At 50.5% G+C, this 13971-nt stretch overlaps 2 protein-coding genes across 5 annotated transcripts in view; both read right to left on the reverse strand.

The window, feature by feature from the left end:
• P4HTM (prolyl 4-hydroxylase, transmembrane (endoplasmic reticulum)) overlaps positions 1-776 on the reverse strand; it is a gene marked incomplete at its 3' end in the record, with an annotated part of 15579 nt that extends 14803 nt beyond the window's left edge. The window contains exon 1 of the mRNA XM_010851963.1: positions 636-776. Coding sequence (XP_010850265.1) covers positions 636-776 — 141 coding nt within the window. The remainder of the gene's footprint in view (positions 1-635) is intronic.
• Positions 315-13971, reverse strand: part of ARIH2 (ariadne RBR E3 ubiquitin protein ligase 2) — a 35934-nt gene continuing 22277 nt past the window's right edge. For 2 of the 4 annotated variants that reach the window (XM_010851891.1, XM_010851893.1), the window contains exons 5-15: positions 12692-12842; positions 11667-11788; positions 10405-10514; positions 8974-9091; positions 7983-8033; positions 7871-7892; positions 5711-5862; positions 4732-4875; positions 4068-4136; positions 2860-2943; positions 315-2640 (exon numbers count right to left, since the gene is read on the reverse strand). In XM_010851891.1, the coding sequence (XP_010850193.1) occupies positions 2569-2640; positions 2860-2943; positions 4068-4136; positions 4732-4875; positions 5711-5862; positions 7871-7892; positions 7983-8033; positions 8974-9091; positions 10405-10514; positions 11667-11788; positions 12692-12842 (1095 nt within the window). In that variant the 3' untranslated portion in view covers positions 315-2568. Of the gene's footprint in view, positions 2641-2859; positions 3000-4067; positions 4249-4731; positions 4876-5710; positions 5863-7870; positions 7893-7982; positions 8034-8973; positions 9092-10404; positions 10515-11666; positions 11789-12691; positions 12843-13971 lie in introns of all 4 variants that reach the window. The other 2 variants (XR_826309.1, XM_010851892.1) reach the window with 2 other exon arrangements.

A 13971-nucleotide genomic window follows, 5' to 3' on the forward strand; every position in this document is an offset into this window, starting at 1 on the left:
GGCACCCCGGAGATATGCAGACAAGAGCAGCATCATTCACACGGTCCCCACAGGTGGTTTCTCCTTACCCTGTTTAGGCTCCCCTGCCCCTCCAACTTCCTGTCAGAAAAGTAACATGTACCGTTTCTGGTCTTCTCAGTGGGGCAGGCCCACCTTCTCTTGAAGATTCTATACACAATGGCAGATTTCATCAGTGTGCCATACATGGCTTCATCCAGTCACTCAGTCAAGTCACCCTTAGGGACTATCTTACCAATCTCCTTAGGATACTAGAGAAACTACTGTCCAACAAAATAAGTTCTAGATGCCACACGCACTTTTATAATCAGAAACTTTATTTTGAGTAAACCACTCAACTTTGAGCAGATGACATTGCCTCAACTTTTTCTTTGAAGAAAACAAAGATATATGGTAAATTTGTGAAAACACTGTGCCTTCCTTTGCAGGGCAGAAGCATTCTGCCTGAACTTTTCCATGCTCCTGATGATAGAGACAGCCACTTGGGGCATGGAAGGAAGTTCTCCACAGGTCAAAGGCTGTAGGCTGCGGTCTGGGCACAGACCCTCTCGCAGCTCCTGAGGCTGGGGGTCACAGCTGGCTGCAAGTGCACTGCGTGGCAGTCACACAGTGCAGACAGTGCGCAGGGTGGGGCTGAAGGTGCAGAGCTGCAACTCAGGTCCTGCTGCTGCCACGGCGGTGACCAGAGGACTCAACGGAGAGGCGAACATTCCAGACGCTAGGACCTTCCATGTGCCAACAGAGCAGGCATACCCCATCTCTAGGTAGACACTCTCCTCCGTCGTTTGGCTCAGCGCTGTCCAATTCTGGGTTCGTCTGTTATACTAACTTGTCCTCTCATTCCACCCCACGGTCCCTTCCTTGCAGGCGATGACAGGCAGAGGCAAAACATGACTGGGGAGAAAGGGGGCCTGCAGCCAACCATGGACCCCATGACCACAAGAGTTACAACTGTCCTCTGTCTTCCAAGAGCGATTCAGTTTGCAACTAACATGGTACCTGGGGGAATTACTGACTGAGGTGAAAATGTTGGAATATCAAATAATTCCCAACACATTTATTCACAGATTTCCAAGCAACTCTTCCAGGAGGTCAAGGAGGCCCTGAATAAGAGCCGCAGGAACCCCAGGAATCACAGATTTAACTTCTGAAAGGCCCACAGGACCAGGTTTAGGACAAGTAGGATACCATGCAAACCGCTTGTTCCTTTGCACTGTGAAAAGACTGGCCTTTTCCCTGGCCAGCCTCCAGGTACAGGAGCGGGGACAACAAATTAGGAAGCCCCCACCAGCCTCAGAGTCCAGACCCCAGAGGTGCTGCCCTCCAACACTGGAGACCAGGCGAGGGGGAGCACACCCCACCCCCAGAGCAGGTCATGGAGACACACACTCCCGGTTAACATGAAAACAGTTTGTGCAGACACAGCCCCTGAGCCAGGCAGACCATTGCCCTAGGACGGCTCTGCTGAACTCTGACCTCGACATTCACCAGAGGAGAGCGCAGCAGGCCAGCATCAGGTATAGCTGTGTGTCAACCTGGTTGGGGTCCCTCCACGGGAACACTGGCACAAAAGAAGGGGCCGAGGTAAAACAAGGCTTTGGGGGAATGATTCCCTTTGAAAGTGGATCTCTCTCTTCAGGAAACAAAAGAAAACTCTGCTGAACTCTCCAACCCCTGGGCTGGAGGACCACAGCTCACCTATGCGCTCTGCTGTGGGCTCTGGCCTAAGTGGCCAGGCCCAGGTAAAGCTCACTTTCAAGATAAATGAGTCCACAGACACGCAGTGCCATTGGACATGATGATACCGGGGGCAAGATTCTGTTCTGTATTGTCTCCTAACTGCCAACGTGAGGCAGTACCCTGATCACAGAAGGGTCTACAAGGAGCAGGCAGGAGGCCGGGCGTGATTCTCTGCACACCACGGTGTTACACAGGCCAACCCCACGTTCCACCATCTGCCACCCATGCTGTTGCCTTGGGGCTCCAGCTGTGGCCAAAGGCGTGTGAATCTGGAAAGCAAGTACCACCGGGGCCCTCGTGCAGCAGACATCCTGAGGCAAGGGGGGCGGACAGCATATGTTGCGTTCTAAGTAAAATAGCTAGAGGGTAAAACACTCCAATGCCAGTTTATTTTTAAAAAGGGTTCTGTGTCATTCTATGGTTTGTTTGCCCCCCGGTTTTTTTTTTTTTTTTTTGTATAATTGTACAACCTTTGAAAATTACATAAGTTGTAATGATCTAATACTATTAATAGTCATTCAGAAAAACTTTCCTTCCCTCCCAACAACTATCCAGGGGGAACTGACGGTCCTGAGAAGAGGCCAATTCAACGGGGCCTCTACCCTGGTGGAAACAAAAAGCAAAAAGAGGAGGGGAAAAAAAAAAAAACAACCAGAAATCGACTAAGAGGTGTGTGGCCAGTGTCTCTCAGGAGTGGGGTCCTGGCTGTTGCCTGGGGTCGTGAGAGGCAGGGAGCCTGCAGCATCCAGCACGGCAGCCGAGAGACCTTGCAGCCACATCGTCCTCACGCCGGCACGCCTGAGTCCCAGTCTAGGTGTCATGGAAGTCCTTCAGCAGCGTTCTCCTCCGCTGCTCTGCTATGTGCATCTGGTTCTCTAAGTCCTGCACCAGGGAAGCAAGACACGGGCTTGCATGGCCCAACCCCGTGAGGACGGGCCAGCTGAAGCCGCCCCCTGCCACGGGCTCCGAGGCGTCAAAAGCACGGCCCTCCCCACCCTTCTCAGTGGCAGCCTCCAGCCCCCAGGCCAGCCGCCATGGACCGACCACCACAGCAGCTCTCCCTTGCCTGCCAGAGGGTCCTAGAGGACAGCAGTCACTCACCCCTCTGTCATAGCTGTCCGCCCGCTCCACTTTCCACGACAGGTTTTCGATCTCAGCCTCCAGCTGAGCCTGCTGGTATTCAAACTGTATGGGTAGAGCAGGAGGGTCAAAAGGAGAGGGGACGGTAGCCAGGGCAGGGCCTGCAGACGGGAGGGGCAGAGGCAGCACCTCAGGCTCGCAGGAGCTCCAGACAGCTGGATGCTGTCCTCAGAGGGCAGTGCTACTTCCTGTACCCAGAGGCCGATCCAATGGCTGCCCACGGAGGGCAGCCAGATGGCCAGGCTGTGCTTGCCCTGCACCCCCAAAGAAAGGGGAAGGACCGAAGCCACGGAGGAGAATGCTCCCAACATACGGGGAAATGGCCGCTGCAAAAACAAGTCAAAGTGGACATTCACTGACACTGTGCTCCCTGAATACTTCGTTTTTTCAGCCTTTCTGAAAATCAAGAGTCTTCAAAATTTTCAAATCATTTCACTTAGTAAGTATATGCCTCTTGCACAAAGAGGTTTCCCAATGTCTTATTTGTGATAGTGAAAAACAGAAAGAATAAACACCCCAAATGATGGTATGACCATATAATGGGACATCTATGCAACTATTAAAAATGGCATTTTCCAGCCTGGTGAATAATGACAGCTGCAAAAACTGTTGTAACAAAAAATGTCATATATATAACCATGATTATAGAAACAGTACTAATTTTCAAAGGCTGGAAAATTCTAACAGTGCTCATTTCTTTCTGGGGGGATGATGGATGATGTAAATGTTTTCCTAATTTTTTCAACATTTGAACAATCAGTGTGAATCACCTTATTAATTGGAGAGGAAAAAATCCCTATCTAAGATGAAAAGTACACAAAGATGCAAATGAGCTCCACAGTATTTAGGAACACGCATGCTGGGTATCCTCCCAAACATAAGCACTGGTTCCCAAGTGGTCACAGATATTTTCAGCCAGCCACCCTAAAAAATACAGCTGTTAATGGCTTCAGTACACCTGCCTTCCTATTACACAAAACGGTAGCACCTGAGATCTACTTCGGAAATGCCTAGTCGGGGCCCGAGGAACAAAATTTTCCAGTGGCCAGTTTTGTTTTGATTTTGTCCTCCCTGCCACCAGGGGTCCGGTCCCTGCTTGCCTGCAAGGTGCCGGCAGAGAAGGCCCCTCTGAAGCTAAGAGGGCAGAGCAGAAGGACGGCTTCCCTTACCAGCTTCTTCCTGGGCCCGGACTCCATGTAGTAGGCGTATGGATACGTGTACTGCAGGGTGTATCGACACTGCAACAGAACACAAGGGATCTGTGTCTGTGACTCCTAACTCCATGGACCTCACGTGCTGATACAGGTCTTACCCCACCATGCAAATCAGCCTGGCTCTACGGGCATGGGCCTGAAAGAGATGAGGCCAAGGCAAATAAAAGATGAACTGGGGGACAATATGGCAAAAACTGAATCAGAAATGGTCACAGAACACCCATGGTTCCTCTCCACACTGGGATTTATTACCAGCAGCTGCCTCAACGGCTCTTCCCTCTTGAGTCGGACCTCAGAGTCCACACATCTATCTCAATACTTGTCCAAAGACAATCTCTTATTTTCCTCTGAGTGATGCATGGATGGGACAAAAGAAGAGAAGGGCTCTCGTTTCCCCTGTGGTTCTGTCCCCACAGGCAGAGGCACCAGAATACTGACTCCCCTGGATGTCCGGGGAGGGCAGGGTCCTCAGTGGGCACAGCCCAGGAAGCTGTGGGCCCATGAGCAGGCACATGCGGGACTTCACAGAGGGTGAGCCCTGCCCCCGACAGTGCCTCCCACCCTCAGAGGTCTGGGCCTCACAGAGAACCAGGGATGGGAAGACTGAGGGGGGACAAACCTTGGCCAAGAGCTTGGCTGCGTTCTGGAGGTACTGCCAGTCGATCCAGGTCCCCAGGTTATTCATGACCCTCTCCTGGATCTTCTCGTGAATCCGCTGGTATGTCTGTGCCTCCAGCTGCAAGCTCTTGTTGTGGTTTTCCCACTGTGGGGTCAGAGGAGAGAGAAAGCTGCAGGCGTCCAGGAAGGTGCAGGGATTCAAAAGCCGTTCAGAATGGTCACAGCCTCGTCTAGCTGAGGGGGGCTGTGTGTCCTCAGGAGCGCACAAGGGGGGCTTCCTTAGTCCACACTACCAACCCTGTCTAGAGCCGCTATCTGCCTGCCAGATCACTCTATCCGCTTAGAGCAACAGGACTCTAGCCCCGAGGACAAAGCAAAGCCAGATACTCCCAGATCTCTTGTGCTTAGAAACCAAAGGTCCCATGCTCTCTGGGCTTCTGGGAAAACCTGCCCTCTGAATCTGACTACTAACATGGCACTGGATTGAGGGGCATGGCAAGATGGGGGCTGGGGACTAAGAGATACAAACTACTGTGTGTGAAATAAATAAGCTACAAGGATATCCTGAACAGCACAGGGAATGTAACCAGTATTTTATAATGCCGATAAATGGAGTACAACCCTTAAAAATTCTGAATCACTACATTGTACGTCTGAAAGTTACAGAACATTGTAAGCCCGTTATACCTCAATTAAAGACAAACAACAAATGTGGCCGTGGATGGATAAAGACCACCTGATGGTCCTTCCTTATCCTTCACAATTCAGCGTCACACAAGGTTGGCAGGTCCTTCCCTGTTGGCTGTGCCTGGGGAGCCGAGAGCCGCACCTGGAGGCAGCACTCGGGCCGGGCCGGTGCTCCACGCCCTGACTCCGGTGTGCACGCGCTGCTGCGGCCACCGGTCACTGGGAGTTTCGCCCAGCAGGGCCAAGTGGAAGAAGCCTACCCTCGAGAAGCAGGTGCAGGAGAGGACGCCTACCCTCTCAAAGTAGAACAAGTACTTCTTGAGGGCCTCCCTGGCCTGGGCTTGCTGGCTCTGGTTGACGATGTCGGGGTTCTCCTTGTACCGGCTGCACTCATAGTACTCGCTGCCGTGGGTCTTCCAATCTCCTAGACACATCCAGCAGAAGTCTACAGGGACAGAACACAGCACTGACACACACGACACAAGCCCGCGTTCCTCCACAGGCACAGGCGGAGCAGGAGGCGGACACAGCCGGCTCCGAGGGGGGCTCCTGACCAGAGCTCTCCCCGGCCGCCTCTTTCCAGAGGGCGTGGACACGTCTCATGCCTGTCACGGCCCACGGTCCCAGCAGCCGGTCCTTGCCGATCCGAACGACAGCCTACATATGGTCTCCGTTTCAAGAACACATACGCTTAGTGCCTTTTTAATCCAACGCAGGCAGACACTGACCATACAAAGGCCGCTGGTCTGCTGCATCAGTGCCTCCTGAGCAGCAGAACGACGTGTCCGACTGAGGCCCACCGGGCCATTCAGAGAACACCTCTGCCCTCCTGTCGACCTCCCACTCTCAACACCCGTCCTAGGTGCTGTACATGAAACTGGGGATGAAGCCTTTCCCCCCTTTTTTTCTTCCTTAAAAAGCACATTTTTATGGGCATTCCCCAGTGGTCAAGACTCAGTGCTTTTACTGCCAGGGCCCAGGTTCAATCCCTGGTTGGGGAGCTAAGATCCTGCAAGCCAGTGTGACCGAAAAAAAAACCAACCAAACAAAAAACAACAAAAAAAGAGAAAAAGCACATTTTTATCAAACCCATTGCTACCCTATAGTTCATGCCCAGAATTATGACTCTGTTTCCACACTGAGGAAGCCAAGGGGGGAAAACAGAGATCCCCTATGGACGTCATATATCTGAACAATTACTGTGCCTTAATGGACAGGGGCCAATCATGGTTGTGTGTTCTGACTCTGCCAGAGACCCAGACAGCAGTAAAGACTGTTTCCCATGATTCACTGTCATAAGCTGGCTCACTGACTTCTGCACAGGGGTTTGTGTAAAACTTGCGGAAGCTAGAGCCAAAGCGAGAGACCCAGAAGTCGCTCACTTCTCTTCTCCTGGAAGGCTTCAGGGAAGAGTGCAATACGGCTTTCGCCTCAGTCAGCTAGGTTGTGGTTGCTACTGTCTTAAATACTGCTACACTGCTTAGGGTTGCCCATCCAGATGGTAAAACTATTCAGCAACGCGAGGTATGGTAGTTAACCCTGGGCAGTAAAGGATGGGGAGAGGACATACCGAGGACTCTTCAGTACCAGGACTGGGGTGGGTGCTGGGGTGTGCACACGGGCATTTCTCTTTAAACTGTATGCATGTCTTACGCACTGTTCTAGGTGGATCGTGCACGTCCCTCTCATTCAAACACACACAGAAAAGACAGGGTGGAATTTCACCGAGGAAACACACCGCTACTCTTGGCCTATCTTCATTCTACACTTCGGCATCACCGTTCCTGTCTAAAACCTCGCCTTGACTACTCTGATTACAGTGTGATCCTGGGAGGACCCAGGGACAGCAGTGGCCAGGCTCTTACAAAAAGAAACTCTCAGGGCCAGCTGGGTGGCATGTCAGCAGCTGTGGAAGAAGTCTATCTGGACACATATTCTACCTGAAGGAGTTTTATTTCTTTACTTGAGCTGGCAGGAAGAAAAGCAAAACCAACAGTTCTGTGGAACACCGGCCAGATGAAGGAGGCCAGAAACCCTCTCTGAAAACTTTTATAAAACCTCAAAGGCAAACTAGGATTTGACTGCTTCCAGGAGAACCATGGGCAGCCTGCTCTAAATAGTGTCCGTCAGGCAGCACAGAAAAGCCCCATGCTACTTACCTGCCTTGGCAAAAATCAAAGAACACACTAAAACTTTCTTCTTGGATGACTGAGGATACGTGAGGGTTTAAGAGTCATCCCACAGTTGGCAGCGGGATTATTTAAGGGACCAAGAAATAATAAATCAGCAAACCTAGAGCTGCTGTACTCTGGTCCTCATGACTGTAAGTGACGGAAGCCACCGTGTTTGATCACTGTATCATAAAAGCAGTGGGGGAAAAAAAGCAGTGGAGACCCGTGCACAAGAAACAGAGACTGTGCTGCTGGGCCTGGTGCAGCAAGCTTGGGACTCACCGTGTTTACACTTGGAGCATTGCTGTCGGAGGGAAACAGAAGAGAACATGTTAAGGGCACGCTGACCAAAGACTTCAGGCCACACAAGCAAAACGCACAGGCCTCTGCTCACCATGTGATTGCAGCCGCCGTTCTTCTCAATGCAGATGTTGCACTTGGGACACTGAGGAGACAGAAGGGCGCCGTTAGGCTCACGCACCATCAGGCCGGTTCTAAGACAAATTACACAAAGCTCCTGGCACCCGTGCCCAGCAGCTCATCGTGCGAGCCCTTCTGGGGAGGAGCCTCTCACTTAAATGTGGCGGGTCGCTGAGGCTGGAACAGCAATTCAAGGAAATGAGGTCAGCAGGTTTGGCCCTGAAACACTCCAAGCTGAGCCGCGCTAAGTCTGCCACCATCTGTCCCTGCCAGGAGGCTGCTTGGATTAAGCTCAAGCTGAGTCAGTAAAAAACTGGCCGGCTTGGGAGGAACACCAGCGCAGCCTACGAGCTGCCACCCTGGACTGGGACCCGCTCAGCCTGCGTGAACTTCGGCTTCCAGAAGAGGGCAGGGAAATCACCTCTAAAGCTCGCTCCCATCTGGGAGATGACAGCAGTGGGGACCAGTCTGACACCGGGTGCTTCATGGCCATGAAGAGGACCTTACTTCATGATGTCATGGTCACAGCTGCACTGCAGGGTGCCTCGCTTCAGTGTGTGACTGGCACCGGCGAGGGCCCCAAGTGCTGAGTCATGCACCACTCTAGGGGCTGCGGGCCATGCTTTCCCGTGGGATGTTTCCAGAATGAGAACTGGGCAGGCCTGGGCTTGCATTAGAGTTTTGCTGCTCATTTGATGTGGCTGTCAACCACCTCCCTCCCAGGGCTGTTAATGCTGGGGAGGCATTCAGTAAAACCTAGTTTTTCTCGAATGAGTTTTCCTGAGGTCAAACTTCTCCAAGCATTTCAGCATTTCATTAAAAGAAAAGCGCCTGGTGCATGCTAAAATCAACTGCTGCAAACTCTGCCGTGCCGGGGCAAGGGTCTGCCACCTCCATCACGAGCCCCGTGGCCCTGGGTGGCACTAGGGAGGGCAGACCCAGGACAGGTAAGATACAGTCCTTACGTCTTTAGTGTGGGCACTAATGTAGTTGGCTGTTTCAGAGTCGTCTGCACACTTCGTGAGCCATTTCCGGATTGTGGCGCAGTCTGTGGGGGCGTGATACATCTGACGACACTTGAAACTTAAAACCAGAAAAGATAACCGTTAGGTCAGATCCTGTGTTTTTCCTTTTCCTTCTGTCCAAGCCAACAGATCTGGAATTAGAGCTTTTCCAAGAGGTAAAATGTCACCTCTCGTGGCGTCCGAGACCTTGACTTACCCAGGATTATTCTGAAGTCCTGGGGGGGACTTCTCTCAATAAACCCAAATGAGACATTTGTTTTAAATATCTTAGGTGATGTCAATCCTTCCTAACAGGATATCAAATTCAGAACTCAGCTTTTCAAAGGGCTCAGGGAGGGTATTCCGAGAAGAGGACTCAACTCCAACCCAAGGCAGGAGTGAGATCCAGGCCTGGGAGCCCTGGCTTGTCCGAGTCTGAGGTACCCACCGGATGCACACTGTCGGCACTTGTGCAGTCTGTGAGGGGCACGTTACCTCTGACGATGCCCGAAACTTAGAATCAGAAAAGAAAAACCCCGACACTCATCAGGCCAGGCTCCTGTGTTTTTAATTCCCCTTCTGTCCAAGCCAATGTGACTTTCTGGTTAAAGGCTCTCAGGCAGGTAGCCTACCATATGTCCCAGGGAAAGAAAGCCTTAACGTAGGACACAAAGGGTGGAGAGCAACCACACTGGTGGTTCTTAACGTTTGCTGAGTCACAGACTCCCTCGACCGTGCCTTGAAAGGCAGGCACATATGCACACGGACCCCATTTTCTCCCTACTTTCCTTGAAGCCCCACTGTGACTCTTCTGGACCTAAATGAAGGCTCTGCCATTACTGCACCTTGCTTTCCTCATGTATAAGAAAGGGGAACAGCAGTACCAATCACACACAGTCACTGTGACAATGAAGGGAAAGTGGTCAGGAGAGAGCGGCTCCGCTGGTAAGCCTTCAGTATGCTTCAGCTAGTTCCATCATGTTCACTGAATAGAGTAAACCCCAGATAGATGTAAACCACGTTTATGAATTGCAGTGTTATAAAATTAGCAGAATGGCCAACAGAGAGAAAGATTCAAGTGCTGGTGGCTGAAGCTTTCATATATGGCAATATGTGAATTATCTGTGCAGATAGATCTACCTCCACACAGACACGCAGTCTCTGGGCCCTGAGTCTTAGTAGCATAAACCCCAGCACATCCTCTAAGAGTCTGTGTCTCCTTCTTGTCTCCAGAGAGTATCATCAAACATCTGCCCACGTGGAACAGCGCTGCTCTTCTGGCCCAAAGGCCCTGCCTCTCCCAGCCCCGCCCTCACAAGAGCCACAGCAGTGATGCTCGAGAGGAGGAGAAGGCACCAGCCAGGGCTGCTCGGCATCCACACTCACTCTTACCAGAAGACCTCGTTGCACCGATTGCACTGTACTCGGCGAGCTCTGGGCTCCTGTACCCGGATAACCATGGGGCAGTCTGCACCAGGGCATAGCTGGAGCTGGTAGTGACTCTGTGAACACACCAAGGGGGGAACAATGAGGACGTCCCCTAGCTGGTGCCTCCAAATTAGACCTCCCTGAGTACTCAAACGCCTCCTGTTCTTCCATCAAGGGGCTACAGGAATTCATGATGGATGTCATGAAGACCAGACATTAGGCAGGTCCTGAAAATGCCCTTTGAATGTTTAGCTTAAACCAAGGAGCAACTCACCGGAATGACCTAAGCTTAGATGACAGAATGGACTACAGAATCGAGTCTCTGAGATGAAAGTGCACAGGGACTAGGGCTGGAGAGGAACACGGCCCAGTCAGTTGTGCATGAGACTCTGAGGGGCTCAACAACCCTCAGGCATCTACCAAAGGAGGCAAACAGCACCCAGAACAAGGCCTTTTGTTTTTCCTGCAGCCTGTGCATGAGACGACCCAGACCATCAGTCAATCCAATAAGCTTAGGAATAATAGGCAAAGATCAAAATTATGCTGCATGGAGCCAGCAAGCCTGAACAGGTAGCCCAACAGAGGGGAAGGACTCCAAAACTGACCACTCTAAGAACTTAAACAAATTGCCAAATCGCCCAAGAAGCAACACCCCTTATTTGGGCTGAATCACAAGGTGAAGGGAATAGAACAGCAACTCCTGAGATATGCCTGACTTATGTTTACCCCCCCACATACAATAGCTTGTTTAAGTAACTCTGCGGAAGGTGGGGGGGTACGGCTTCCCTTGTGGTTCAGCTGGTAAAGAATCTGCCTGCAATGCTGGAGACCTAGTTTGATCCCTGGGTTGGAAAGATCCCCCAGAGAAGGGAAAGGCTACCCAGTCCAGTATTCTGGCCTAGAGAATTCCATGGACTGTACAGAGTTGCAAAGAGTCAGACATGACTCTGCGACTTTCACTTTCACAAAGCGGGTGTGCCTGACCATTCTACACAGGAAAGAATCCAAGGCTCAGAAAAGGAATCTAAGGGGTCAAAGGATACAGAGTGAGGAAGAAACAGACTTGGGATTTACTAGTGCTCTAGAGTTTTCAAACTTTTTAAAAGCTGTGCAGCTCTTTCTTCAGATTGAAAGTATCTGCTGGCAGGCTCCTCTGCACAGTAACTGGTAAGCATCCGATCGAAAGGAGGCTCAGGAAGACCAGGCACAACAGCAGCTGGGCATACCTCCACATAGTCCCTGAAGAGGTAGCGCCTGTATTTATCTCTCAGTTCTTCATTGGGCAGCAATGGAAACACGAAGTCCTCTGGTGTTCGAAGTGGGCAATCCTGAGCCATGCAAGAGACACCTGTTGAACAAAGACAACCGGATGGACAACTGTATCACAAAAGACACACCTATAATGTACCTGCTGAGTTCACCCAACAAATTCACGTTTTACACAGGGAACCCCGGAAGCATCAGAATTTATTCAAAGAAGAGAGAAATCAATGTAATGCAACTAAAATAATATTATAAATTTTAAAATGATAGGGAATTCCCTGATGGTCCAGTGGTCAAGACTTGGCACTCTAACTGCCAGAGCCCTGGGTCAGGGAACTAAGATCCTGTAAGTTACACGGCACAACAACAACAAAAAAACCCCACAAAAACCAAAACCAACCAAACAACAAAAACAAGACCAATTAAATAGTATATATCACAAAGAGCACCAATTAAAAAAACTGCTTAAAAAATCCCAGCGGGCTCTTGACTTACAACTTAGTTTTGTGACGTTTACTATTATGTGCATGTGACTGCGTCAACACAGTGAGCTTTTAAAGGTATAATGCTAATGTTAATATCGTGGAGTCATAATTTAACAAAGACTCCTTTAACTCATCACTAAGTCTGATTTGTGCTTACCTAAACCACAGTAAACCCTCTAGGAGTTTCTGAGGTATGGCTGCCACTTTGAGAATCAAGACAGACAAGGTAGGCAGCTTAAAGGACAGTTCTCCCAAAAGGCAAGAGAAGGTAGCCTTGCTGTCACACCAGCATTTACATAAACGTCCAAACATTAGCCTTAATTCTTGCATCTTGCTCAGGCCTAGGGTAAACTTTGCCGTTGTTCAGACTGACATTTTGGAAACCAATGGTTCTGATTTTGAAAACTTCAGTTAGGCTCACAAGAAAACCTGAGTAGCAGAAGGGGCAGGGCTGAAGCTAAACAGTTCCCGCCAGCCGGTTATGAACCCTACGGCGGACTCACCCACACCCACACCGTCCTTGACGAGCACGGAGCAGTGCTGCTCCCAGCAGCTGCGGCAGAACTGGTGCTGACAGGCCAGAGAGAGGAGGTTTTCCTTCCGCACAAACTGCATGCACACTGCGCAGTGGTGAGGGGAGTGGGCCGGGGGCACCTAGAGGGAGGTACAGGGACGTGAGCCAGCCTGCAACAAGGGTCAGAACTCAACTGCCACGTGTGGGCTCTGCGAGTGCCAGTTCTGAGTGGAAAAAAATATTATCAGGAAGGCTTCCCGAAGGAGGTGGTAGCGAAGCTAGGCTTGGTGAACCCCTAGATTTAGAGAGGGAGAGAGAAGATGGAAATGAGATCTTACAGTAGTGTATAAGGTCAGGCTGAAAAGACCAGGATTTCGGAACTGTCAAGGTCCCGAGAGGTCATTCAATCTGCCTTCTTTTGGAGGCTACTGGGTTTCTTTTGAAAACTGCCCTCATTCAGCATGGCACAGAGCTGCTTCTCAACAAGTACTATAAACCCAACCAATAGGTTCTTAGGGGCTGAAGTGTGAGCCTCTAATAGCTCCAGAACCCATTCTCTGCTACACAAACTGGCAAAGACAGTCTGGGGACACCAGCCAAAGCCACAAACCAGTGAAAACCCAACATGAGGTTCTTGTTGTTCACTGGATACAGAAAATAATTTGAGGAAAAGGACCATACTCTGTCTAGTATGCTCCTGGAAATTCTCTAAGAGGCTGTGTAAGTTATGTGGTGATCTGAGCCCTAATTCTCCCCCATTCATTTGACAAATGCTGACTGAACTCTCAGCAACAGGAAATTGCTATACACTGTGGGATACGATTCCTAAACTTAAAAAGCACTTACAGTCTACTATGGGAGCTAAAAGATATGAGTGAATCACTGCAATGTACATGTAAAGGTTGAAAGACATAATTAAAGGAGTTTGGAGGGAAGTGTTCCCAGGAGACAGGTTTTGGGAGAGATGGCTTGGATTCGGGTCTTTAAAGGTGAGTTCCATTCTCACGAGCAAAGATGGGGACAGGATCTGGACATTCCCCGCCAAGGAAGGCACCAGCAGAGTTAAAGAGGCATGCAGTGAACGGGCACCCCAAGAATACGGCAGGGACAGAGTACAGGCTATATGTAAGTGCAGGAGACGGGTGAGGCTGGAGAGCACAGGCAGTGATGCACTCCTCGCCTATGAGGAAAATTTCCAAATGACGTCGGAAATGGAAGATTAAGGCCTATACTGGAACAAGTATCTTGGGGATGCTGCACGATAAACAA

This window comes from Bison bison, unplaced genomic scaffold (genome assembly GCF_000754665.1).
Source record: "Bison bison bison isolate TAMUID 2011002044 unplaced genomic scaffold, Bison_UMD1.0 scf7180017864304, whole genome shotgun sequence".
In the NCBI taxonomy this organism is placed as follows: domain Eukaryota; kingdom Metazoa; phylum Chordata; class Mammalia; order Artiodactyla; family Bovidae; genus Bison; species Bison bison.